Consider the following 26,152-nt stretch of genomic DNA (forward strand, 5'->3'; position numbering starts at 1 on the left):
GAAGATAATACATACAGAATATATACCTTTTATCATATTGGACTTTGATTGGTCGATCAACGAACATTGCTTAGAGTAGGAATAGGCCGCGTATCACCACTGGTGTTTCCATACTCCCACTTCTGCAAAAATTAGCGCAAGTCTTTCCACGTTCAATGTAGTTCCAGTTGCTCTCTGCCTTGATGGTAAATGGTAGTCGTGTCTTGCTTTACGGTCATTTTCGTTTTATACTTGTGTAATTTCATTATTAGTATCAGTCAAGATTATGGCAGACAAACAACGTGTTTGCATCATTGGATCAGGAAATTGGTAAGTTATTTTTAAGTCTTTGTAAGATTAACGTCTGTAATTACGAAAAATTTGGTCTGTCATTGATTTAGCTGACCGGGCTAAAATTTTATCAGAATCGATCTCCACGTGCTGTAAATAAAAACCAGATAAAGTATCGTACACTTGTTAAATCTACTATATTTTTATTACTAACACCTTTCGATAATACTTGTGTATATTGACAAATATATTTTTAGAAAACTGAATTGTCAAGTTTGGCAGATTCTAACTAGGTCATGTTTTATTATAATTTGTATAATATATTTTTGTAAGGAATGCATGTAAAAATGTTAAAATAAAATAAAAATATTGTGGAAATAACAAGTGTGTAATATGATATTATTCATAAATGATATAATGTGGCGTGAATTATGTATTACTATTTGTAGATTAACTTTATGCTTAGATGAAAAAATTAATTTGCTGAATAATTCGAATGAATCTCTAATATATCTTTATTTGTATTACTATATAAAATGTAAATTAGGAAAATATTATAAGCTTGTTTCCCTGGTAAAAATATACGCAAATTTTCGTGCAAAGATATAGAAAAATGTTATGTAAAACAAATTATTATATAATTTTACTGTATATGTATAATTTCAGGGGTTCAGCTATCGCTAAGATAGTTGGAGCAAATGCCGCCAAACTTAATAATTTTGAGGATCGTGTTACAATGTATGTTTATGAGGAAACTATCAATGGAAAAAAACTAACTGAAATTATTAATGAGACGCATGAAAATGTAAAGTACCTTCCAGGACATAAACTCCCGCCCAATGTGGTAAGTAAGTACTTATGTACATGTTTATCTATACTCTTTCTCGTAATTAAAACAATCGTTTTTCATGCTAAGAAATAGACTACAAATATTATATGCATTTTAAAATTGTTCTACATTACTTTATTTTTCGATAAAAGATATGAAGATCTTAATGCTTCAAACCATTAAGTGTTATGTACATAACATTAATATCTTAGATTACATCGAGTTTCCTACCCAACTTTCATATAAACTTCACATAAATATATCGTATAAATATATCATAACATTCATATAAATATACCAAAACTTTCTAAAATAATATTATATTATTGATAATATTACCCTACACAGTAATATATACATATTAAATTCTACACCTTATTCTTTATTTATTTCACTATCTTTTTACAATATATTTTAATATATGGATACATACGTATTACGGATAATACATATTACACGTTGTGTAACCTTACTATTCTTACTGTTAAATCTATAATTCTGAAACATAAATTAAGCTTACGTAACTCTCGTGAGATCACATGTATCTCATATGTAATCCGTCTCTTTTTCGTACAGAAAGAGTATATATTCATTCCATATATATATATATTCATTCCATATTAGAAATCTGTTTTAATTATTTAAACTTACAAATAAATTAATAGTTTATTAGAGTAATACATAGTTTATTAATGCAGTATAATTATTCTTGATAATTTTGTGAAAAGTTTTAACGAAATACTTTCTACTTTTAATTTTTAATTTAATCCAAAACTGTAACTTTCTTTTCTATATCGCAAATACTTATACGTTATCGTTTAGTTAATGCAACCTATAATTTTAATTTGACTTCCGAGATACACGTCTCAGGATGCACGTTCGTAATTTCTATCTATCGCACGCATATAGATTGTTAACTTTTAGCGTCAGTAGCTTTGTATAGAAAAACCTTGACCATGACGAAGTCTGCTGAAACTATCTATTGATTCGTAAGGTAGTACATTTCTCTAGACGTATTTAAAATGTATATCTAGTGTAATATGTGACCTATCTCTACATCCACATAATAAATTTAATGTTACAAATGATTGAGCCTCTTGATCCTATTTTAAGCTTAATTTTCATTTTGAACTATTTTAAACTGAGTACGTCGGTTAAGGTTACTATAATCTTAATGTAAGAGAAATAGGTTAGGAGATTTTCGATTATTTAATGAATATTTTGTACAGCTATGTATAGTATTTGTATAATAAACTACTTTACTATATTTGGTAAAATGCGACTTTTATTTTATATTAAATATATTGTACTAACAGAATCATCCCTTGGAAAAAAGTAGAACATTAGAAGTAGAAGATTGTATTATTTGTAAATACTAGAAATTACATGATTCATTACGTATATATATTTGAATTGATAATAACTTATGAACATGAATATCTCTTCGCATAATTTTTAATATTTGTAACAAAACTTATCGAAAATCACTCCACGAAACATGTGAATGGAGACAATTATTTTTCTAATTGTTAAAAAAATATATAATTTCTATGCACTGCAAATATAGAAATGATATATAAATATTAACAGTCTATATGTTTCTCATGCTCCAGATTGCAGTTCCTGATGTAGTGAAAGCTGCCGAGGATGCAGATATCCTAATTTTTGTAATACCACATCAATTTATCAATAAAATATGTAGTACATTATTAGGGAAAATTAAACCTACAGCTGTTGGTCTTTCTTTAGTAAAGGTATGATTTTAATTTAGGATTTAGCATTAATAGATTATAAAGTATTGATTCAATCAATGAAATCAGATTTTAAACTTAATTATTTCGGAAACAATGTTTCGGACGAAAAAGCTTCGTGCAAAACTTTTTATTTGTTTTGTCATGTAAAATCTAACCTACCAATACTGAAATTATAAGTTTATTAATATTTTTACAGGGTTTTGATAAGAAGGAGGGAGGTGGTATTGAACTTATTTCGCATATAATTACTAAACAACTTCATATTCCTGTTTCGGTTTTAATGGGAGCAAATCTAGCTTCTGAAGTTGCCGAGGAAATGTTTTGTGAAACTACTATCGGTAAATATTTACTGTGTGTTTACAGAACAAATATCATATGTCTTTTAAGAATGACTTGTACTATTTGTTCGAATGCTACCATTAGGGAAAAAATTTAATTTCTGTTGGATATTATAAATGATATTATATTACATACATATAGACATACGAGAAAAAGAATGGGTGAAATCGTTCAAGTATCGTTTCATGTCTGAACGAATAGCGCATAATCTACTTTGTGTTTGCACGTTCATGTAGGTAAAAATTAGGCGAGGAGAAAACATTTTGCTATGAACAAATAGAATGAAGCAACTCAAATTTTCCATACTTTTTGAGTAACTTAATCGTTCTCTACTCTGATTAATGTATATTTTAAGTTCTGCAAATTGCAACCATAAAAACTTGAAGAATATTTTTATATGCAATATTACAAGACAGCTTCTGACTGTCTTTGTTTATACATTTTCGATTAAATCGAACTGCGAATGTTATATCTTTGTTATTTAATATCTAGGTTGCAAGGACAAAAATATGGCTTCTATACTACGGGATATAATACAAACGCCATACTTTAGAGTTGTAGTAGTTGAAGATGTTGATTCTGTCGAATGTTGTGGGGCATTGAAGGTAACTATACCATAATATTTTCGTTTTCACATTTATGTTAAATAAATGAAATCTTATAAATATAATAAATCTCACAAATTTATCAGTTTATGTTTTAAAAAGATCTTAAAACTGCACTTTCCTTCTTTAATAGTAGAGATATCTTAAGTCATAAGATATTCACTTTAGATACCCTATGGTATCTAAAGTACGAGTATCAACAAATTATTAATAACAGAAAAAAATATTTAAGTGTAATAATATTTTGGTATATAATAGTGTTGTGAAACAAAATAAATATTTTGAATGATACATGATAAGTATAATAATATATATTGAAATGGTTAAGATTACAATAACATCCAGTTAAATGATTCTGAACGGTGTTATTTAGTAATAAATATCTTTTCCAGTAAACAACATATCTATTGTAAACTATTCATAAATATTTGCATATCTCAGACTTCAAAGTATACTCAGTCAAGAACTATGTATGTACTTGATTAATGATGAGTTCCATCATACGCTGCATGCGTCACTCGTCTATCGCTGATATATATTGCGCACGAATGAAATTGCGTAATCGCATATTTACATTGTAAACTTAATTTTTCTGCATATATTAATTTTATATTTCAATTTATAACAGAATATAGTAGCCTGCGCCGCTGGATTCGTCGATGGTCTAGGTTTGGGTGATAATACAAAAGCTGCTGTTATCAGATTAGGTCTTATGGAAATGATTAAGTTCGTGGATGTCTTTTTCCCTGGAGGAAAACTTTCTACTTTCTTTGAAAGTTGTGGTGTGGCTGATCTTATCACTACTTGTTATGGCGGTCGTAATCGTAAAGTTTCTGAAGCTTTCGTAAAAACAGGCAAGGTCAGTCTTTGTTAATATATACATATTAATTATCATATAAGTAGTAACGATATAATAACAATTTAGTTTTAAAATAAATAAGACCTTAAAGTAGTACATATAACATAAAAAGTACGCTCATCGCATTGATTAGCATTTTCATATCTCATGTTCCAGTCATAGTTCAACTATGTCATTTCCACAAACTACATAATAATGTACGCAGCAGTATATAACAAAATTATACAATTAGATACAGTAAACTATGATATAGAAAATAGTTACGCAATGATGTTCTTTTAAATTCTAATAGAATCGATTTCTACAACCGAATCTACATTCCAATGACTCAGCCTCAATACGTTCAACACATTCTCATTGTCAGTGTTTCGAAGTCAGCGTAACCTAAACCTACTGACAAAGACAATGAATAGATTAGCGAGAATAAATAAGAAGTGCTATGTTTCTCTCACTTGCTCCCGTTAAATCTATTTTATTCCTTGTCGACGGGCTTGAGAGTGTATCTCGAAGCTCGAAAGTATTTTAAGAATGAAATCGCTGTTATGTGAGAATTTCAATTCAAGCCTTCTGACATATTATGATTTAAACGAGCATTACTAGGATAATATATTATATAGAAAACTATGTTATATATTAATTATTTTCTTTACAGACAATCGAAGAATTGGAGAAGGAAATGCTAAATGGACAAAAGTTACAAGGTCCGTTCACTGCTGAAGAGGTAAATTATATGCTAAAAGCGAAAGATATGGAAAGGAGATTTCCTCTTTTTACGGCCGTGCATAGGATTTGTACCGGTGAGATAAAGCCTGCGGAACTAATTGAATACATACGCTATCATCCAGAACACATGTAAGCTTAATTGTCTCCACTATATTTAATGGCGGACTAGTTTAAATATCTGATCTTTATTTTAGAAATTGTTATAGAACGACAAATATTTTATTTGCTATATTGTAAAATTTACTTTCGGAGCTAAAATCACATTAGTATACGGTCACATAAATTTTAGAAATTCAACGAAAAAGATGTTATATAAATATGTAATATTTGTGAGATTTAATTGGGCATCCTATACGAGGTGTGGGATCTAAGCATTAATTTATTTAAAAATTAATATTTTACCATACATCTTTTATCGTAAAATAATAAGTACTCCGTTTAGCCATGGTCCTATTTACTTCTGTAGTTACATGTTCTAATGTGTGTTAAAACCAATTGATAAATCTGTAAAAAGTAACTGAGCACTAACCTGATAATATGTATATTGTACATAATACGTGTACATATTTGTAAATAGTTATCATGTATGTCGAAATTGAAAGGGCTTATGTACAATTTTTTCCAATGTTATATGCACATATATACGATGAAATGTTTCTGACTTCTATCAAACAAAACGGTTTTTATTTTAAACAATGAAAATAAACGATTATATGTACAATTACGTACAAAAAAGCTCTGATAGCTTCGTAAAAGAGATTATTTTTTTATATACATATTAAAAACATGAATATTTATCCTATATTTCTATAATATATCATAAGATGTAAAACAAGATTCAAAGGATGTATTTTACTACGTTTTAGTCATTTTCGATCTTTTTAAAGTCATTTTGCCGTGTTAAGTGTATCATAGTTTATTGATGGCAGTGAAACAAATGTATATAAGGTGTCCTAGATTTTGTAGGCAAATATTGTCGTTATATTCTATGGGTTTGAGTAAGAAAATGATATTATAAGAACATAGCATTAATAAGCTTCATTAGAAGCTTTATTGAGCTAAGATCACTGGATCTTTATGTAGCTTTCAAAACATTGAAAGAGAGAATAATTAGTTAACATAAAAACGCGATGATTAATTCATGAAGGTTAAAAAAATTGCACCTTTGTAGAATAATAAATTCATTACCTTAATGTTGTCAGTTTCGTATTTACAGTAATGATAAATATTTTGAAACTAATTATCAATAATTGATTAACAATCGTAAGACCGTTATGGTCTTCGCTATTTCTTTCCTTCTATTCTATTCCTCTGCTATTTCTATTCACATTTTATATTTTTTTTATTATAATTATTTTAATGATGCTTCAAATGACTTATGTTTACATAACATTCTTTTCTTGAATTTTACCCATAAAATATGTTGACAAATTTTAATGGGAAAAATCTGGAACGCCTTGTACAAGAAGTAACATTAGATACCATATTTTGCATGACTGTATATTATTGTTGTTGCAATCTATAGGGGTGTAGCGAAATTTTTTTAATGATTTGTAAGAAATTAATATTTCATAAATAAAATATGTGCATAACATATACATTTCACATTTAGTTGTGTTACAATCAATGTTTCATATTTGTTTTCAAGGCAATGTAGAAGTTTATAAATCCATAAATTATAATCGCTTTTAAAGACATATCTATATCGTAAAATGATGTTATTTATTTTTGATACATATATAGAAAGCAGATTTAATTCGTAATTTCGAGTCAAGAAAAAATTTTTTGCTAATTATTTTCATGTATTTCTATAAATATAAAAAAGTACAATTTTATTTAAACTTTTTTCAAAATTTCTCACCTCTAAAGAAATATTGGAATTGGGGAAAGGTGATGGGGAATTACTTTTAGATTCTTGACTATTATACAGATCAAAAAGCAATTTCATAAGAAAAATGTTTATCAAATAGATAAGATAGAGTAAAGAGTATCAAAGAAGATAGAGTAAAAAAGGAAACTAACTTAGAAGGACCATGGACTTTTCTGAACTTTACAATATAAATTTAATTAGTACTCATCAAAGAGTAAATTGTTGTTTAACTTTGTTTTTTGTTGCCACTTATTTTTGTTTATATTTTGGTTTATATTTTCAATTCTGAAGTAGAGTAATATTATGATAATAATTATAACGCATATAATAATAATTTCAATACACCCTTAATAGCACCTGTGAATCACATACATAGTTAATATCTTCTTAAGTGCGCAAAGTATATACGAAACGTAAAGCAGAACATTGATTATTAATAAAACAAAGTAGTAATACGTCAAAATGTAATGTGTTATGCGTTGTTATATATTTTAATGAAAAGTTTACAAGGATTGTTGTATGTTAGAAATTAAGAAGAGCCTACAAATATATATTTTAGATATCTTGATCTTGTGCTTTTCAATAGTTCGTTATAAATTGTTGTATCATAGAACTAAAGTTGACTTAAACAGTGTAACATAAAACGTAACAAATATATGACTATTACTTGTTAATTGATAAACATTTGTTTAGAATTATATTTTTCCTCTTTCCAAGGCCTTTAATTCCGACTTTCGTAACTATAGTAATAATATAATTTTTTTTTTACTAATAACAAACATTATCAAATACTCATTTTTTACAATAACATGGTAATATGGTTTCAGTAATCATAGGTAGATACAGTATTTCACATATTTCAATTTGTATTGTGTATGTTTAAGGGTTAAAAACACATGCTGTGTACAAGAGTAATGCTCATCATAATTAAAGGTATGCACAAGATTTATTAGTTTTAATTATATTTGCTTCATATTTAGGGACAACGACGTTAATGCAACAATACTACAGCTATCTTCACTAAGATGTCGCCTGTGAAGATTATTTAGAAGAGACGTAAGAAGATATACGCGCGTTATATTGATTTAACTCTTCATGGTCAAATTCAGCTAAAATATGAATACCATACCGATCTGAATTAATTTCCAGTGATTGAACACTGATAATGTAATCAAAAACAATGTGTAAAAATTCAAAATGAAATTGGTAATCGCTTATTTTCAATTTCGCGGCATACATCCGTGTGTCTTTTGCTAGCTTTATTTTAAAATATTATATTTTATCAATATTTTACGATTAGTATTCCTTAGTAAATATTTCAAGAGCTGAAAGTATCTAATTAGATTAACTTGTAAAGTCTTATTGTTTATGTATTATTATTTGTTGTATGATATACCATCAAAATGGTTCTTTACTTTGCTGGCTGAGAGTTAGGATAGATATACGACCGCAAAGGGTTAAAAAACAGTTTTAAGATAATTTAGATTTTTATATAAATATGGTATATAATTACTGTACGACGTAACAATAGTCATAATGATTTGATCCAACGCGACAAAACTTATGATGTAAATTTGTTAACGTCCCGATAATAAGGAGATTGAGTAATGGTAATTTGGTAATGGGTACTTCTCCGTCCTTTTCTTCTTTTTTATTATTTTGGAAAACTACAAAATATTTATTTGCACATATTTTTCGAATGCACATAATATGACTTCATAAAAATGTTTCTTTATTATTTAATGTTAATATTACGCTCAGCAGTTATTTTATAAGAATTTTTCGTTTTATTCTGAAACTTAAAATTCAAAAGACTGCCTTGTAATGTTAGAACCTTCGAGATATATATTAAGTATTATTATTAAGTTGCCACTATTTTTAGCATTTATTCTGGCCACGGTCTGCTGTTGCGTTTATATTGGCCTTGGTCCAGAACAATGAATGCCAACCGTTAGAAAATAATTTGCGATCGTTACTAAGGTCAATGAAGGCTGAAGTTAGTTTGTAAGTTAGTTGGTCAGTCAGTCAGTCAGTCAGTCGTACACCGGCGTTCGAAAGTAAGCAAATTTGTGATACTTTAACCGTGCATAGAGTATTCTATACCCTCGTGAGTTTGTAAATTCTAAGCCAGTTGTACATTAAAAACTACAAAATGACTACAGAAGGAAAGAAGAGGGTATGCATTGTAGGAAGCGGCAATTGGTACGTGTATGAGATTTTTTCTCTTCTTTTTTTTTATACATTTGTATTGAAGGTTTCTCAAAGTATAATGTAATATCATTTATAATAAATCGTATTATATCTTCACTTATTATTTTTATATTTATTTTTTATTTTTACTTTCTACAATTTTTTTTTCTTCACTTTTCATCAATATTTGCATTGACGTTTGTATACAATTTTAGGGCTCGATTTCATTAGCTATATATATATATATATATATATATATATATATATATAGCTAATGAATATAGCTATAAATATATATATATATAGCTAATGAATATAGCTATAAATATATATATATATAGCTAATGAATATAGCTGTAAATATATATATATATATATATATTTATATATATTATATATATATATATATAGAGAGAGAGAGAGAGACAGAGAGAGAGAGAGAGAAATGACAGTCTTACAATCTATTTTACACAAAACTACATATTATAAGATAATTGGAAGTTTAGTTATCTTATATAATTCTTTTTACTTTGTACTTCAGGGGTTCAGCCATAGCAAAAATTGTAGGTGCCAATGCAGTCAAATATAACAACATATTTGAAACACGCGTGACAATGTATGTTTACGAAGAAATAGTGAACAGTCAAAAGTTGACTGACATCATAAATCAGTTGCATGAAAACGTGAAATATCTTCCTGGGCACAAATTGCCAGAAAATATTGTAAGTTTCATTTCATTTAAAAGTGTGTATATTTTTTCTGAGTGTATCGACATTATTAACTTTTCTTTCTTTTAACGTTCAAATCATTCCTGTCATTTTTATGTTAAGTGTATCGTATGTTTCTATTAATTTTTCATTAAATAATTTTAATAAAAAGTTCTATGAAGAATTGGGATTTGATCAATAGGAATACTTACATGAATTAAGTGATTATTATATACCTATTCTACCAATTCAATTATTAGGAGAGATGTTAGGAGAGATAAAAAATAAGTAAAGTAAGTAAGAAAATTCATAGTTTTTGTAAAATTGTTCTTCAATTTTATTCCTTTTCGTTGTCTATATTGTGATAACACAAATTTTGTTCAAAATTCAAGAGTATATCATAAAACGACGAATTAAAAAAATTATATCTTTATTCGATATGTTCAACAAACTTTCAATTTTAACATAACATTACATGAGTGAGAAATGTACAGAAGATAATACATTATTTAATACGAAATCATTCATTGATGAATTATTGAAGGCATTCAATAATCTGTGGTTGTACGTACGTAAACCTTTCCAGAAGGCATTGATACTTTGTCTACTCCTTTGGGGAAAAGTTTAGTGAGTTCTTCATCTTTCACAGTTGGAAGTATCATAACTTTTTCACCAGGCTGTAATTACACAATGAAATATATTTTTATAAAGTCACCGCAAAATATATCCTAGGTAAATTGTTAATTATTATTAAAATTTTCGCTATTGTCGTTACGCTATATCTACCATCGCGCTATCCAAATAATAAAAAACATACAAATAATACTAACTTCTAATAAAGCTGTATAATTAATGAGCACGTAAAAAAGAAAGCTTTTCTTACCACCCAGTTAGCAGGGGTTGCTATTTCTGGTCTCTTATGGACAAGTTGTAAGGAATCTATAACTCTCAGTATTTCACTATAAATTATATAAAAATCATTAATACGTTTATCCTATAATACTAGTATTAATTACAGGTATTAATTAACTACTTAACAAGTATTATTCTATAGTAAAAAAAAAAGAACTTACTCTACGTTGCGTCCAGTGGACGTTGGATAATGCATCGATAAACGTAAACGATGATCGGGGCTTATAATGTACAAAGCACGAACAGTTAGAGCTTTCTCCGGATCATCTTTGCTGTCTTCGTCGATCATATCCAACTTCACTGCCAGTTTACGATTATGATCGGCAAGAATTGGGTATGGGAAGTCCCCAGGAATGTCCTTGCAATATGATTTAATATCCTACAATAAACAAAATTATAGAAAATAAAAATATATATTCGCATAAAATGGCATAAATCGAGTACAAATATACACCATCTTTATGTACGCAGGATACAAAAAAAGATATGTCAAACAAATATTAATACCTACAATGAGAACTGATAGAAAGCGCTAGTTGGCCCATTAAAGCAAAGTAAGATTAATACGAACTTTATAAGCTAATAAATTTAATTTCTTAGTAGACTGACAATCTTTTATCGAAATGAAATAATTATGTAAAGTAGAGTGTTAACATGTAATAATAATACTAATAGTTTGTAATTATTCTTTCTGTATCTCGTATTTCAATTAGAACTTTTTAATGGTACTTCAATATCAAGTTTATAACATTTTATTCTTATTTTTGCCTACGAATATATATTGACAAAGTTTGCATGAAAACTGTTCGAATACTCTATTATAAGCATTGCAAACGATATTATAATCATTGTTTACAAGAAGATCACCTAATTTATTCTATGCACACACATGAAACGAAATCATTTATAATGTGCATATGTAATCTTTGAGAATGACGCTGCAGCATACAGAATACTCTTCAAATTGTAATAACAAAGCGCAACATCTATCGTCTCGGCAAATATTGAAGAATATTTTTGATACTAACATTAACCCAATCAATATGATCCTGTAGTTTGTCAACGGAATGAGCTAACAGTTTTGTGTTTCGGCGTGCAAAACTGGATTGATGCACTGCTAAACGACCCAATTCGGTGGTGCAAACCGGTGTAAAGTCAGCAGGATGAGAAAATAGAACGACCCATCTATAATAATAAAGTAGAAAAAAAATAAGAAAGAAGGTTTTATAAATATTCACAATCTGTAATTCTATATATCAATTACATTTCTCTCTTACTTTGTAACATCATTGAAATTCGTTTTTTACAGTGTATATTACCACACTCACGATAAACGTATATTACACTTGATACGATAATAATTTTTTCATTCAATTTCCAGATTTAAAAATTTCTATGTCTGTCATACTTAAAAATGTAGTCTGATAAGCTACGTACGAACATTACGTAATGATTTAAGATAAAATGTACTCTGAAAATACTGTTTTAATTTCACCGTTGTTTTCTCTTTAGTTTCGTGTTTATTAACCTTAATTATTCATAGACAATATTAGATTACTCGTATTCAATATCACACAACCAAAGCACAGAAGTGGACACGATAATGAATCATATGTTATTGTTACTTTTCTAGAATGTAACGCGCTCAGTTTCGTGACAGTAGAACAATATTACCCACAAAACAGTAATGGCTATTAAAACGATAATTACGAACGCCTATTACTTACAACTTACCGTTTTCCTTGTTATTAAATAGTAAATCTTATAAATTAAGATTTATGAAAGATAACGTATTTGAGAATTATCGGTATTTGATTGCGAATTAATTAGTTTCATTATAAATATTTAATGTGTCTATACACGCGTAAAGAGAAGAGAGATAGAGACAGCTTCTCCGCTGTAAATGGCGTGAAATTATGAAAACAACATTTCTAAAATAAGTAACAAACTTCAGCTAAAGCATAAAATTTAAAAAAAATACATTCATTATTAATATTGTTCGTATTATTCTATCAAACTTCGTGGAATATTAACGTACACGAAATCAGTTTCAAACTAGATCTGTGTGTAACCTTCCTCGTCGTTTCACTATTTGTATTGTTGTTTTTTTTTTCTTAATACTTAGCTTAAACTGACTAATGTTTAGGATACAAATATGTATAACATCGTGCCGGATATGTGTAATAGTAACAACAGTAGCAATCTGTTATATAGTTTCCGCTACCTAATCAACTATACAAAATCTTTTATCAAATTTCCGAGAAATTCTATACCAAATCAAAAGACGAATAAATAAATATAATTCCACTTACGAATCTCCCTGCCAATCGTAAAAATTAATTTTCCCCTTAGTAGAGTCAATTTCAAAATTGGGAAACATCGAATTAAGCCTCATGATTAATCTCTTAAAACTTTATATCTAACAGATCTCACTTTAGATAACGATTTCTGAAGAGCTGTCGTTACGATTTACTAGTGTCAGTACTTATGTATTATTGCTATACGCACGTACAATGTACGAATTAAGCGCTAGCAGCGCTATTTAAGCATAACAGCTCTTCTCCCCTCTTTTGCCGCAATCGGCATAACTGACGTGTTATCTACGCGTTATCCACGTTAATATATGGCAATTAGTAAACATGTTTCTTCTAAGGATATGCCAACTTCTCCTTACTGGCAATAATGCGTGGGTGGAAAATCAAAGAATTTCGTTTACTATTAACTTACATACTCTTATTGTTACATACAAAGGAAGCTGTTCTAGCATAAAATCTTGCTGCTTATGTTTTTTCATTTCGCTAATTGCTTAGGAAGATCTGTGAAAAAAGAGCCAGGAGTCCATGGTCTAAACATCCGTAACGTTAATTGTTAAATATGAAAAAGGAATTTGACTTTTACCTTTCGTATCCTTGAATAACGCATCCTTAAATAACGTTACTTCATCGTGCTTCATACAAGATTAGATCGTCGAATCTATTCTTAAACTAGAATCTAAGAACGATGGAAAAACTTTCTGAACAAAAAGATCTACAGGTTTATCTTTGTATGTGTTTTCGACATAGCAAGGTATAGTTGAATTACTATAAAAACTCTATTTAGGTATTTTGTAAATATAGAAAGAACGAAATCCTATAAGAGCCAATTGTGAATTTAGCTAATACATATTAAAGAGTAAAAAATAAAACTTTCGACGAATAAAAATTGTAGATTTAGACAGAGCTCCTAAATTGATCAAGAATTTAAGATACAAGATCTTTTTACCTTTATCATATAGATGTGGATAACGAGCATGCCTGGAAATAGCAAACTATCTGCTAACGTACGTTTATATAGTATATAATTATCATATACGAGTAGGTTTGTATCTTATTGCGTTCTTACACGATCAATGTAGATCCGTGTCATGCGAGACGTTTAGCGAGTATATCGTGAGCTATGAATCTAATGTTATCTAATGGATCTATGCGTTCGTATTTTTATTTTATTTAAATTTCACTGGCACATAAGTTTTCTATAGATACAGATTTAGAAAAAAGATTTTAATAAATATATGTAATAACTATAAATCTAATAAATATATATAAAAATCGTTCACCATAATCTTTCATAGGGGATTACGGAAACTGAATGATCTTAAGATTATAAAGATTATTATAGAATTTATCAAATTAATGATATATTGGAATCTTTTCTATCATTCAACACAATCGCTCCTCCCATTAACTGTCCGATAAGTACTTACTTCCTTCGTACTAACTGATGTTGAATCTACCGCCACTGAGAAACGTATACGCATTAAATAAATCTGACTGTTACAAGAAAAAACGTAGCATCCAACAAGTGTGATGCACATTGTTTTAGTAAAATCCTTTTAAACAGTCATCGACAAATATGTGTTATGTGTTATGTCGAAGGATTCCCAGGAAATTTTGTTCAATCAGTTGTTGCTACATTTTAAATAACAAAATATTTAAAATTTTATTAAAACGCTATAAATTTATTGCTTTGTTGATTAAAACATGAACCGTCATTTAACCGCGTACATTCTTCATAAAATGATTAACCCGACACTTGCCCCAGAATAGCTCTTAATGTCTATTTTTCGAACGTATCCCATTTTTCACCTAACGGTACATTTAATACATCTCGCTACAATAGCTTTCGTCTTTTCACCAATGTCAAATTTGTCCTACTATTAATAAAAAAACCGGATATCCTGTCTATATCCAATTCTAGAATAAGTAGAAGCAAATAATTTGATTAAAAACTCAGGAGTATATCATAAGGCGACGAATTCAAAAAAATTATATCTTTATTTAATACGTTCAACGAACTTTCAATTTTAACATAACATTACATGAGTGAGAAATGTACAAAAGATAATACATTGTTTAATACGAAATCATGCATTGATGAATTATTGAGGACATTCGATAATTTGTAGTTGTGCGGATGTAAACCTTTCCAGAAGGCATTGATACTTTGTCTACTCCTTTGGGGAAAAGTTTAGTGAGTTCTTCATCTTTCACAGTTGGAAGTATCATAACTTTTTCACCAGGCTATAAATACACAGTGAAATATATTTTTATAAAGCCGCCGCAAAGTATATCCTAGGTAAATTATTAACTATTATTAAAATATTCGCTATTGTCGTTATGCTATATCTACCATCGCGCTATCCAAATAATAAAAAATATACAAATAATACTAACTTCTAATAAAGCTGTATAATTAATGAGCATGTAAAAAAGAAAGCTTTTCTTACCACCCAGCCAGCAGGGGTTGCTATTTCTGGTCTCTTGTCAACAAGCTGTGAGGAATCTATAGCTCTCAATATTTCACTATAAATCAAATAAAAATCATTAATACGTCTATCCTATAATACAAATATTAATTACAGGTATTAATTAACTAATTAACAAGTATTATTCTATAGTAAAAAAAAAAAGAACTTACTGTACGTTGCATCCAGTGGACATTTAAAAAATCCGGATATCCTATATTATATCCGATTCTGGAATAAGTGGTAGCAGATAAAATACTTATCAGTTATCTAGTTGAACAGTGTCGCGCTAATCAATTTTTAAGTATTTCATCCGGTCTTAAAGATGTTGATTAGATTGAAAAATGATGCAATTCATGTGGCTATTTTCGAATTCATGCAAAATAAGTTTAACGAAGATTATACACACATATAAAATTCAATGCATCTTCATCTTTGGATAACAATAAATATTCAGTTTTATATGCGCGCAAGTAAGTTCCTAATGAACATATTCGCTAAATATCAAAATACAACACGATACATAATTGCAAATTGTTAAGACCAGTTTCATTATCAACCGACTCCGCGTATCAACAATTTGATAGAAATAAGTTTGCAATTTTACGTAACTCCAATAAAAAATAGAGTATATTAAATGACCACGAAAGTCATTTCGCTATTCCAATTTCTACACGTATCACCAGCTAGCTGGTTATTTTTTACTTCTCTCATTGCGAAGCATTAAGAATCATACAAACTCATCTCATTGTCAGTGAAAGCGGAAATATAATCTCTTAACACGATGATTAGACGTATCTATAGCGGAGCTGAATTAACGATATTTTTTGGCGTAATTTGCCACTTTACTTGCGAAACCTTACATACGAATATGTATACGAGCTGCACAAAAGAATTGGGGACAAACTTTAGTAACATGTAGTACACATCAAAATAAGCAGAAAGATCTTAAGACACGTTGGTTCGAAAGCCATTAATTAATAAACTAAAAAGAATTGTGAGAAAACTCAACGAATTGTGTACGTTGAAATGAACAGGGAAAATATTGAATATATATTGTAAACTTTACAGGTATGCGGAAGTAATATTTTACTGACAAAAATATCTTGTAACATCGAAACTAATGGTTTTTTGATCCATGTTTATCATGACCGTTTTGCTCGCTTTCATGAATACTACATGTCTGTCCCCAATTCTTTCGTACACCCTGTATTTGTATTATATCTAGTATTATTATTAGCATTATTTTCTCGTCTTATTTTATATACGCTTCTAAAATTAATCCTATGCTGCAAAAATAACTAACGATTTTTTACGATTAAACCAAAGAAGAGCAAATATTGTAAACTCGATAGCATGGACGATAAGAATTATTCGTTTTTAAAATTATTTTCTCGGAAACGACGTATCACGTCACGAAATTGAATAAATTTTGTATCTTCGTGCTTATTTCAATTACATCAGATTGCATCATTGGCAGACTCCGCAGTGCTAATAATAAATAATAAATAATAATTTAACTAGCTAATTAATTGACTTAGCTAATAAAAAATAATTTAACATAGAATGACTCATTTTTATTATATCATTCGTGCTTTGCGGCAAATTTGTTTTTCTTTCGTATTCTTTGCGACTTCAAATTTATAAACTATATCTTTTAAGAAGCTACTCTAAAGATTTCATTAGAAATTTATCTAGCTTCAGAACAAAAAATAATAAATCCATCGATCTAAATCAATAGCGATATGAAAGTCTTAAGATAAAAGTCATTTTTTCATTCATGATTTACTGCTAATTTCAAGATCTTTTTAATCGGTCAGATATATGATTAGATGTGTGTTGAGTCATTTAAGAAACGATACGAATTACTTAATAAACACCACATTAATTTGATATGCAATTTTAAGGTTGCCGTCCCAGACGTCGTTGAAGCTGCCAAAGACGCGGATATTCTTATTTTTGTAATACCTCATCAGTTTATACGAACACTATGTGCAACATTGCTCGGTAAAATTAAACCAACCGCGGTTGGTGTATCGTTAATTAAGGTATTTATTGTTAATTAGATCTTATCAAGTATCTTATTCAATCGTTATTCGTTATTAAAGATGTTTAATATCTATCAAGGGTTTTGATCGAGGTGATGGAACGAATATCGAATTAATTTCTAAAATCATTGAAAAAAATTTAAGAATCCAATGTTACGTTTTAATGGGAGCAAATCTAGCTAACGAAGTTGCCGAGGAGAAGTTCTGTGAAACAACTATTGGTAATTATTATCCGACTTATATGATTTAATATTCGATATTATTGTTATATACTAATCACAATTGCTTTTCATTATTTATAGGTTGTAGAGATAAACGCTTGGCCCCAGTGTTAAGGGACCTTATTCAAACTCCTAATTTCAGAGTTGTAGTTGTTGAAGACTGTGAAGCTGTTGAAGTATGTGGTGCCTTAAAGGTATGCAATTATATATATAAGTCCTAATATTAATAAAACAATGCTCTTTCTTATTTGTGTTTGGTATATTGTGACGCTTATGTTTAATTTATGCGAGTATACTTTACATATACGTTTCAGAATATCGTGGCATGTGCCGCTGGTTTCGTAGATGGTATGGGACTAGGTGATAATACAAAAGCAGCCGTTATCAGATTGGGATTAATGGAAATGGTCAAGTTCGTAGACACATTTTACAGTGGCTCGAAACTTTCAACGTTCTTCGAAAGTTGCGGTGTAGCAGATTTGATAACTACTTGCTACGGTGGAAGAAATCGCAGAGTTTGCGAGCAATATGTTAAAACTGGAAAAGTATACATTTCATTTATTCGTATATTGTTTATTTTACATCTTCTATACCTCGTTTCATCTGAGAAAGTGAATGAAATATTTCATAAAATTATCGTATGTTTCCTACTAGACTATTAGGCAGCTCGAAGAAGAACTTTTAGGTGGTCAAAAATTGCAAGGACCAGCCACAGCTGATGAGGTTCACGGAATGCTAAAAGCTAAGAATTTGCTAGAAAAATTCCCGTTATTTACTGCTGTACACCGCATCTGCACTGAACAAATAAGACCAGCAGATTTACTTGACCAAATTCGTAACCATCCTGAACATGTGTTAGTATTAAACTACGTTTATTTGTTACTTATGTATCCATTAAATCTCACAAATCAAGTTTACAAAATGAATATCTCATTAGGTTTGCACCAAAAACATTGTATATGTACTAAGTATTGTCCTCATCTTCCCTTTTTATCATTTTTTGTGTTGAGAAACTGTAAAAATTGTTTTTTAACAAGTACAAAACCCACTTATATCGGGTGAGATAGATATCGGCCGTATATACGGATGAGATGCTGTATCATATAGAAATGTACAAACATAGGTGAGAACTGATTAACACATTCCATCAATATAAAAGGATAACATTCCAAATAAGTAAGTACCCCTTCAATATAGATGTTTTTATCATAAATATGATTTGCAAATTGTGTCATTCAGTTGAAAATAATGAATGTAATAATATTGTTAATAAATATTAACAAATTATTTTTGTACTTTTTAGGATGAAGGTCGATGGTGGTAACTGAATGCTATAAGTTACGGAATGTAAACATCTTGACAGCTCCAAAAAAACACATAGAAATCATGAAAAGGAAAAATCAATTATTAGAAAAATGTAATATTACAGATATTTTGCAATAATTAGTTATAATTGGCTACTGTTTTTCTCCTGATGATTAATATACAATTGTTCTATAAAATACGTGATAAGATATTGTACTTTATTTATTCCTAGAATAATCCATAATTTGTGCAATGAGTCTTTGAAAATATTGGAAATAGCTATTTAATATTCATAGAAAATTCGAAATAACAAGTGTTGAAAATAATCATTAAGTATTAGAAAGGACAATATTAAATAATTAATTACATCAGCATATTTTTTCATAAAGCAACACATTCTCTTTTTATTCTAGACTTAATTATCTAACATATTACAAAATCAGAATTTATTTTACATTTGCAATTACTATTTTGGTTTATCTTTTGAAGTGGGTATACTTAGATCTGCATTTTTATTACTACTATGACATTCCTCATCCTTGTAAGGTACACTATCTATCAATTTATCAGCTGTAAGACGTAATTCTAGAACATTATGAAACTAAGTTGGAAAGAAATAATATAAATTATTTATATTTTTAGAATATTACCGAAAGTTCCAGGCTTTGTTTCAACTGCTTGAATTACTGTTGTTCGTAGTTCGTGTTCTACTTCTTCAGCAAATTTGTTTAGCTAAAACAATATTCATTTAACATTTATATTAAATATCTTTTTTCTTTTATTTTGCATGGTTAAGCAGTAGAAAATATAAGAGGTGCTTCAACAAGCCAAGATAAGACGAAAACAAAGAATAAAATAATTGCGTTTGAGATTATATTCATTAATCATTAACATTAGGAAAAATGGTGAAATTGGTTGCCTGAAACGCGGCAACCTTCTCTGTACAAAGGAATATTGGGCAACCTAAACGACGGGGCATGCAGTAATAATCGTCGAGAAGACTATAACTTTTCATGCCGTAAACTATCCTGTACTTTATAAAAAAAATTGTACATTAAACATTTAACCTTCCTGCTCACACAAATCCATAACAAAATATCAAAGCACATCCTACGAAATTCCTAAGTGAAGAGAATAAAGAGAATTAATAGTCCCCAAACTTGTTCGCATACTTAACGAATTTATATCGTATTATATCCCGAAAATAAGCATTTCCATCGTTTTTCTAAATCCCTTTATGATTCCGTGACTTGTATCGGCTTATACCATCGTATATAATACTTCTAAATCAAAATTTTACCTCTTCAATAGCAGCTGGGTTTGTGACATTTTTGTACTTTTTGTACTCTTCGTTTAACTTATTCCTTGTAACTAAGTAACATTTATCCAAATATTACGCATTCAAAGAATATTTAATAACTATGTTAAAATATTTGTACCTTGTAATGCATGGTCATCACCTTGAAAAGTTTCCATTCGCGTACGATGCAGCTTTTTAAATGTGCGTAATACCTAAAGGAGACAAATAATCTACTAAATATAAATAAACAATTATTTATTTTTCGTTATACACTTACTGAGATTTTATTGCACAGATACGAAATTTTGCTGTTATAAAACGTATCTCATATCTAGTAACCTTTCGAGATTCAAAATTAGATTAAAACAACTAACGCGTGAGACACGATTTTCCAAGCTCTTAATAAATAAATACTACATATTTTGTCGACAACGATAAATGCAGGAAAGGGCAGCAAGCAAGCATGAAAGAGAAGTTGGAAACCACTAAACTATATAATGTTTAGCCTCAACCTCTTTCAGTCAAACGAAAGTTTAACAAATATCTTTACAAAATTTCCATCAACACATTGACAACAAGGCGTTTGGAGCAGCACTTGACGATTTGGGTATGCGGCGATTTCGCGTTCTTCCTTTTTGTTACGACCGTTCGCGGAGAGACGCGGTCGCGAGGAAAACGCGTCAGCGAGAGGCGTAAATTCTCGCTACGATTCGTTGAATCGACGCCGCGAAGTAGTCGTTCCCCTGTTTCGGTTAAGATAACAGAGGTGGTTGATTGAATTTGACACAGTAGTAAGTTATATTTCACCGTTTATTCCACAACTTATAACGAGGATAGTTACACTGGTGCGTGTGTACGAGATGAGTGAGTGACTGATCTGCGGGTGTGTCTACCCGCTCGAAGGATGTTGACCGTTCGAAGGATGTGAAATCCGTACAGTACTGGGAGACGATGATGTGTCGAAGGAAAGCTAAGGATGGGTGTGTCTAGCGCACGGGACCATCGGATTTGTTGGTGCCGATGTTATTTAGGAGAGTGAGGGAATAGGCTTCGTTTCTAATTGGTTAAACGAAGGGTCTTAACCGCCCTCGAGAGAAAGTGGTTAGTGGGAGGACAGTTGCAGCGTACGTGCGAAAAGCCAACTTTCCTTAGTTAAGCCGTGGTAGACAATAGTCTCGAGAAATTCCTCGGAAACAGATGTTTGTTTGAAGGACCTTAGCAGGCAAGTGACTCAGGTTTATGACGGATGCTTAAGGCTATTGAGGATACGCCGTACGGAAGAGCGGACATCTGGTGTCCGTCTGGCCCGCGGTGTGTGACCTGGGCCAGGCTGAGAGTCTCCCGGCGTAACACTTTTCAACAGCGTTACACTGGAGGAAACTGCTGCAACTGTTAAGTAATTAACATTTCACGAAGAAATTTTGGGGAAAGGTGTAAATTACTTTTTTTGCATAAAAACTTATATTTTTTAATTTTAGTAATTGTCTGGAAAGATTTTTACTCCAGGTTTCAGCAACACCTTCAAATTGTTCATCAGCCGTAAAGAAATATCTTATTCTATTATAAGCAGTATTATCTACAATATATCATTACAGTCTATTGCTCTAACGTGCGTAATCTCGATGTCAATAATCACAGAATATAAGAATATAACAGTAAGTTAAATCCATAAACAATTCTTTCAATTTTTGGGATATCTAATATTTTCAATTTTCGGAAGAGAAACTGGACCATTTATAACGCCTTACAAATTTATATTGAGACAGTTTATGTTGATATATAAAAATATTAACACTAAACCTACCAGCGCCGTTCAAATTGACCGTTTTCAAACTTCTACAAATTTAACCATATTTAAACGTTATCATATAGCTTCATAATTTCTGACTTTTCCTGAAACATGCATACAATATATTTTTCAGTATTCACTTTTAGTTTGCTTTTTTCTTTTCTAAGAAAAAATTGTATTCAGTCAATTTGACTGGCCGACAAAATATTTTAGTTACAAGGTCAGATGACAAACAAAATCAGTAATAACAACTGTTACGCCCGTAATCTTGTCATAAATCATAATTTATCCCTCGATCAAGATGACCACCAGCTTTCAAGACATATCAACTCAGGCCCATAATAATCCTAAGGAACTGCCATAAAATTAAACATTTTTTACGGTCCATTGTTACAAACATTTTAAAAGTCGAGGAGTTTCTTAGGGTTATTGCTCATTGCGATAAAACACAGAAAAAGTAGGTTTTTCCCAACTTTACCCTTGAGTAACCGTTGGTGGAGAACGGCCAATACTCATCAATATTTTCGTATAAATATCGCCGTCGCAGATCATATTCTTACTTGCTATCGTCCTTTTAACCAGAATACATTTCAGTTTGTTAGTCAATCAGTCGACATCTAAACTTGTTATCTCTAAAAGTCAAACAGAAAGCATCTCAAAGCTTTTATAAAGCTGTTATAAAAAGAAAAGTAAAGCATATCAAATTTGACAATAATTTTGTATTTCGTACATGGTGTTATTCTGTGATAAATATTTACGCTATAAATGTCGACTTCACAAAAAAATTATAAAAAACAATAACGGACATAGAAGAAGATTGTTCAGTGTGCGATGAATAAAAAACTTCAGCAACTGAAAACGGCATGGAAACACATGAAAAGTTATTTACAACCAATCAGAGTTGAATATTATTTATAAATACGCGTTCACCTCCAGGACAAAAAGGAAATAAATTAATGTTGACAGCAAAGAGTGAGACTGATGTAGAGAACCTACATATTGAAACTGGGCCCGATGGGACAGTTTGGAAAGAAATAGGTGCAAGTCCCAAACCTGGCAGGACATCAGTTCATAATAATTTTAGGGATGTGCTAAACGGCATATAATGAAAGGACAGGAAGAAGAAGCATTTAAAGTATTAGGGACTAAGAGGGTGCTAGATGCAACAAAACTAGATGCATTTATTGCTCTGCTATATACCCGCGATGCATATCAAGCAAAAAATTTAGATCTCATATTTGTGGAATAAAATTTGGAGACCTGCATTTTTTTCAAAAACAATGAGCAGGAATAACTTTGCTGAAATTATGAGGTTTCTCGCGATTTGATAAGAAGAGTTAAAGAAGCCAACGTTTAGGAACCAATAAATTTCCAAAGATATCTACAGTATGGCGCCGATTTATAGAGAATTCACAAAATTGTTATAAATCTGGTGCATACATTACTTTCGTATAAAGAATCGCGGGAAGAAACCATGCAATAAAACTATCAACAAGTTCAGATTCATTACTGCAAAAGTCTTGTCGAATAAAAAATTGTAAATGTTACAAAATTTGTCTAAGATGCGGGAAATATGTATGCGGCAAATGTACATTTGATAATAAGATAATTTGTAAAAAATACAGCTGAGTTGAATAAGATATATCTCTATATAAATAAGAGTGTAATTTTATTTAAGTCTATAATTGAAATTAAACAAAAGTAAATTTGGACGAAATTTTATGAAAGATCATCATTTTATATACATTCGGTTATAAATTAACCATTATCTAAATTAAATCATAGAAACTATTACTTCTTTAATCACCGGTCATTTTGATAACACACGGTAGTAATAGGTATACACGAAGTGTCGGTAGGTTTAGTGTTAATGATACAGGCTTTAAAATTACTTCTTTTAGACATTAAAGACTAGTAAAAAGTAACAATAAAAGGAGAAAAGAAAATTATCTAGATACTAATTGGGAATATATGCAAAGGAATTGGAAATGAAAAAGTTCCTCAATGGGCGTACGTCTGCCTTAGTTAAAAAGCCTAAGAAAGATACCGACTGATTAAGAATTCATATCAGTTGGTAAAATGTAATTATAGAAATCAAAATAATACATTTTTATCATAGATAATTTAGAATATTGTATATTACCTCATAGTAATTATTTAATTATTTGAAATTATTTTTATAGTCGTCGTTGCAATAGTGTTTTCTCATCAATGTTTTCAACTCTGCCGACTACTTCTTATCTTTTTCCTTTCTTTACTCGTTCTGTTTTACATGCGTCATTATCGACAAAATACAAGGAGCTTGAAAAACTCGTCTCTATTTCGCTAAGTTCCCGAATTCCGAACAGTTCAGTAATTTTCACTATATATGTACTACTCGATTTATCTTCTTTTGTCGCTTGCCGCCAGAATCTTGTTTCTAGCGTTCTCAATATTCGCATTAGTTGTCATATTCGTATTTAGGAAATCCTAATACAAATAATTAATTGGCATCAAAAAGAATGAAATATGAAAAAATGGAAATTGACATGTACTGGCATATACTGTAATAAATGAATGTTATAATAAACGACTAAACTCTTCTTACCAATAAAATCAGGATCCTACAACAAATGCAGAGAAATGGTAAAAAATTAACATTAGCGGATAATGCAAATCTATTAAAGCAGTAAGTGAAGTTACAGTAAAGATCCTTTACATGCAAAAGATTGCATGTTGTAAGTTCAAGTTTTATCCCTTCTATAGCCCAGCAGCTTTCCTTTCAAGCCCGTATCGCCTTCGTATTAGTAAAACGACACTAATGCAACGAAATATTTTTATCTTTGATTTTTCGTTAATGGAAATTTCATTAACATACTAGTAATATTTTTCTAATTAAATTAAAACCACACACTGTAGGTATTATTATAAAATTTGATTTAACTTAGAGATCTTTCTTCCTTGTCCATTGTATTTATTGTTTTACAAAAAGCTTGGAAAATCTTTTAATGAATTACTTTAACTTAATGTAATGGACAGTCCGAATATAATTTGACATAAATTTTATTAATGATGAGCATGCCTTTTTAATTGTCCTGATGAATGTATCCAATTAACCCCATATTTGTTAGCTATAATAGCTATAACATAATAATTTTACCAGATTACAATAGCTCAAATATGGTAAATTTTGTAATATCTCATCAAAGAATTGCTGTTTTATATATTAATAAATAAATACATAGGTACATTAAACTAGCGTTTATTTAAACAAAGCTATCCTTTTTATTATCTACATAAAAATTTTTCTCTATTTATATTTATATATATAATCAAACAAGAATGAAAAATTGACCACTAACATAGTACTATTAACTTTTCAAATTACTTGATATATTACTTAAACTATTTACGAAATTACCTACATGAAATTGAAATGTTCCAAATATAAATAAATAAAGAAATCACCGAATGATTGAATCATAACCTTCAAAATAATGTTAAAAGAGTGTTGATTGACAAACATTACCTTCAGTCGCAGATTATCTCCCATGCCTTTAATGTAAAAGGAAACTATTGATAAGTATAACGTAAATTTTTATTTTAATGACAAAAATAATTCAGCAAAGCCAAATCTTCGAATTAAAAACTTTGATTGATAGTGAGGTT

General features: G+C 29.7%; 4 protein-coding genes across 4 annotated transcripts; 2 read left to right on the forward strand and 2 right to left on the reverse strand.

Moving 5' to 3' along the window:
* The first annotated feature begins 140 nt into the window (after positions 1 to 140).
* Gpdh1 (Glycerol-3-phosphate dehydrogenase 1) lies at positions 141 to 8,452 on the forward strand. Its single transcript, XM_033346334.2, has 8 exons — positions 141 to 309; positions 937 to 1,114; positions 2,713 to 2,853; positions 3,050 to 3,191; positions 3,685 to 3,797; positions 4,426 to 4,656; positions 5,309 to 5,508; positions 8,230 to 8,452. Exons 1-8 carry the CDS (start codon positions 266 to 268, stop codon positions 8,285 to 8,287), a joined length of 1,107 nt encoding a protein of 368 aa, XP_033202225.1. The 5' UTR covers positions 141 to 265; the 3' UTR covers positions 8,288 to 8,452.
* An 807-nt stretch (positions 8,453 to 9,259) lies between these two features.
* LOC117163736 (glycerol-3-phosphate dehydrogenase [NAD(+)], cytoplasmic) lies at positions 9,260 to 19,614 on the forward strand. The gene is made up of 8 exons (XM_033346336.2): positions 9,260 to 9,451; positions 9,981 to 10,161; positions 17,749 to 17,889; positions 17,969 to 18,110; positions 18,192 to 18,304; positions 18,425 to 18,655; positions 18,765 to 18,964; positions 19,414 to 19,614. The coding sequence occupies exons 1-8, from the start codon at positions 9,402 to 9,404 to the stop codon at positions 19,436 to 19,438; spliced, it is 1,083 nt and encodes a 360-aa protein (XP_033202227.1). The 5' UTR covers positions 9,260 to 9,401; the 3' UTR covers positions 19,439 to 19,614.
* Tpx-4 (thioredoxin peroxidase 4) lies at positions 10,560 to 13,587 on the reverse strand. Its single transcript, XM_033346338.2, has 5 exons — positions 13,371 to 13,587; positions 12,087 to 12,243; positions 11,220 to 11,437; positions 11,030 to 11,105; positions 10,560 to 10,823 (listed from the first exon to the last, which is right to left on the reverse strand). Exons 1-5 carry the CDS (start codon positions 13,451 to 13,453, stop codon positions 10,695 to 10,697), a joined length of 663 nt encoding a protein of 220 aa, XP_033202229.1. The 5' UTR covers positions 13,454 to 13,587; the 3' UTR covers positions 10,560 to 10,694.
* Positions 19,615 to 19,791: 177 nt separating the features above from the next.
* On the reverse strand, positions 19,792 to 26,151 carry LOC117163739 (complex III assembly factor LYRM7). The gene is made up of 5 exons (XM_033346340.2): positions 26,013 to 26,151; positions 20,855 to 20,927; positions 20,716 to 20,786; positions 20,066 to 20,147; positions 19,792 to 20,000 (listed from the first exon to the last, which is right to left on the reverse strand). Exons 1-5 carry the CDS (start codon positions 26,034 to 26,036, stop codon positions 19,882 to 19,884), a joined length of 369 nt encoding a protein of 122 aa, XP_033202231.1. The 5' UTR covers positions 26,037 to 26,151; the 3' UTR covers positions 19,792 to 19,881.
* Position 26,152: the final 1 nt, after the last annotated feature.

The sequence above is a fragment of the Bombus vancouverensis genome, chromosome 9, assembly GCF_051014615.1.
Source record: "Bombus vancouverensis nearcticus chromosome 9, iyBomVanc1_principal, whole genome shotgun sequence".
NCBI lineage: Eukaryota > Metazoa > Arthropoda > Insecta > Hymenoptera > Apidae > Bombus > Bombus vancouverensis.

Coding starts and splice junctions, on each gene's coding strand:
- Gpdh1 (XM_033346334.2), top strand. CDS start 266: ATGGCAGACAAACAACGTGTTTGCATCATTGGATCAGGAAATTG. Junction 2,854..3,049: donor TTGGTCTTTCTTTAGTAAAG/GTATGATTTTAA, acceptor ATATTTTTACAG/GGTTTTGATAAGAAGGAGGG. Junction 4,657..5,308: donor CTTTCGTAAAAACAGGCAAG/GTCAGTCTTTGT, acceptor TTTTCTTTACAG/ACAATCGAAGAATTGGAGAA.
- LOC117163736 (XM_033346336.2), top strand. CDS start 9,402: ATGACTACAGAAGGAAAGAAGAGGGTATGCATTGTAGGAAGCGGCAAT. Junction 18,305..18,424: donor AAGTATGTGGTGCCTTAAAG/GTATGCAATTAT, acceptor TATACGTTTCAG/AATATCGTGGCATGTGCCGC. Junction 18,965..19,413: donor CGTAACCATCCTGAACATGT/GTTAGTATTAAA, acceptor TGTACTTTTTAG/GATGAAGGTCGATGGTGGTA.
- Tpx-4 (XM_033346338.2), bottom strand. CDS start 13,453: ATGAGGCTTAATTCGATGTTTCCCAATTTTGAAATTGACTCTACTAAG. Junction 11,438..12,086: donor ATCATATTGATTGGGTTAAT/GTTAGTATCAAA, acceptor TGTTTATTGTAG/GATATTAAATCATATTGCAA. Junction 11,106..11,219: donor TCCACTGGACGCAACGTAGA/GTAAGTTCTTTT, acceptor TATAATTTATAG/TGAAATACTGAGAGTTATAG.
- LOC117163739 (XM_033346340.2), bottom strand. CDS start 26,036: ATGGGAGATAATCTGCGACTGAAG. Junction 20,787..20,854: donor TGATGACCATGCATTACAAG/GTACAAATATTT, acceptor AATGTTACTTAG/TTACAAGGAATAAGTTAAAC. Junction 20,001..20,065: donor AACAAAGCCTGGAACTTTCG/GTAATATTCTAA, acceptor ATAATGTTCTAG/AATTACGTCTTACAGCTGAT.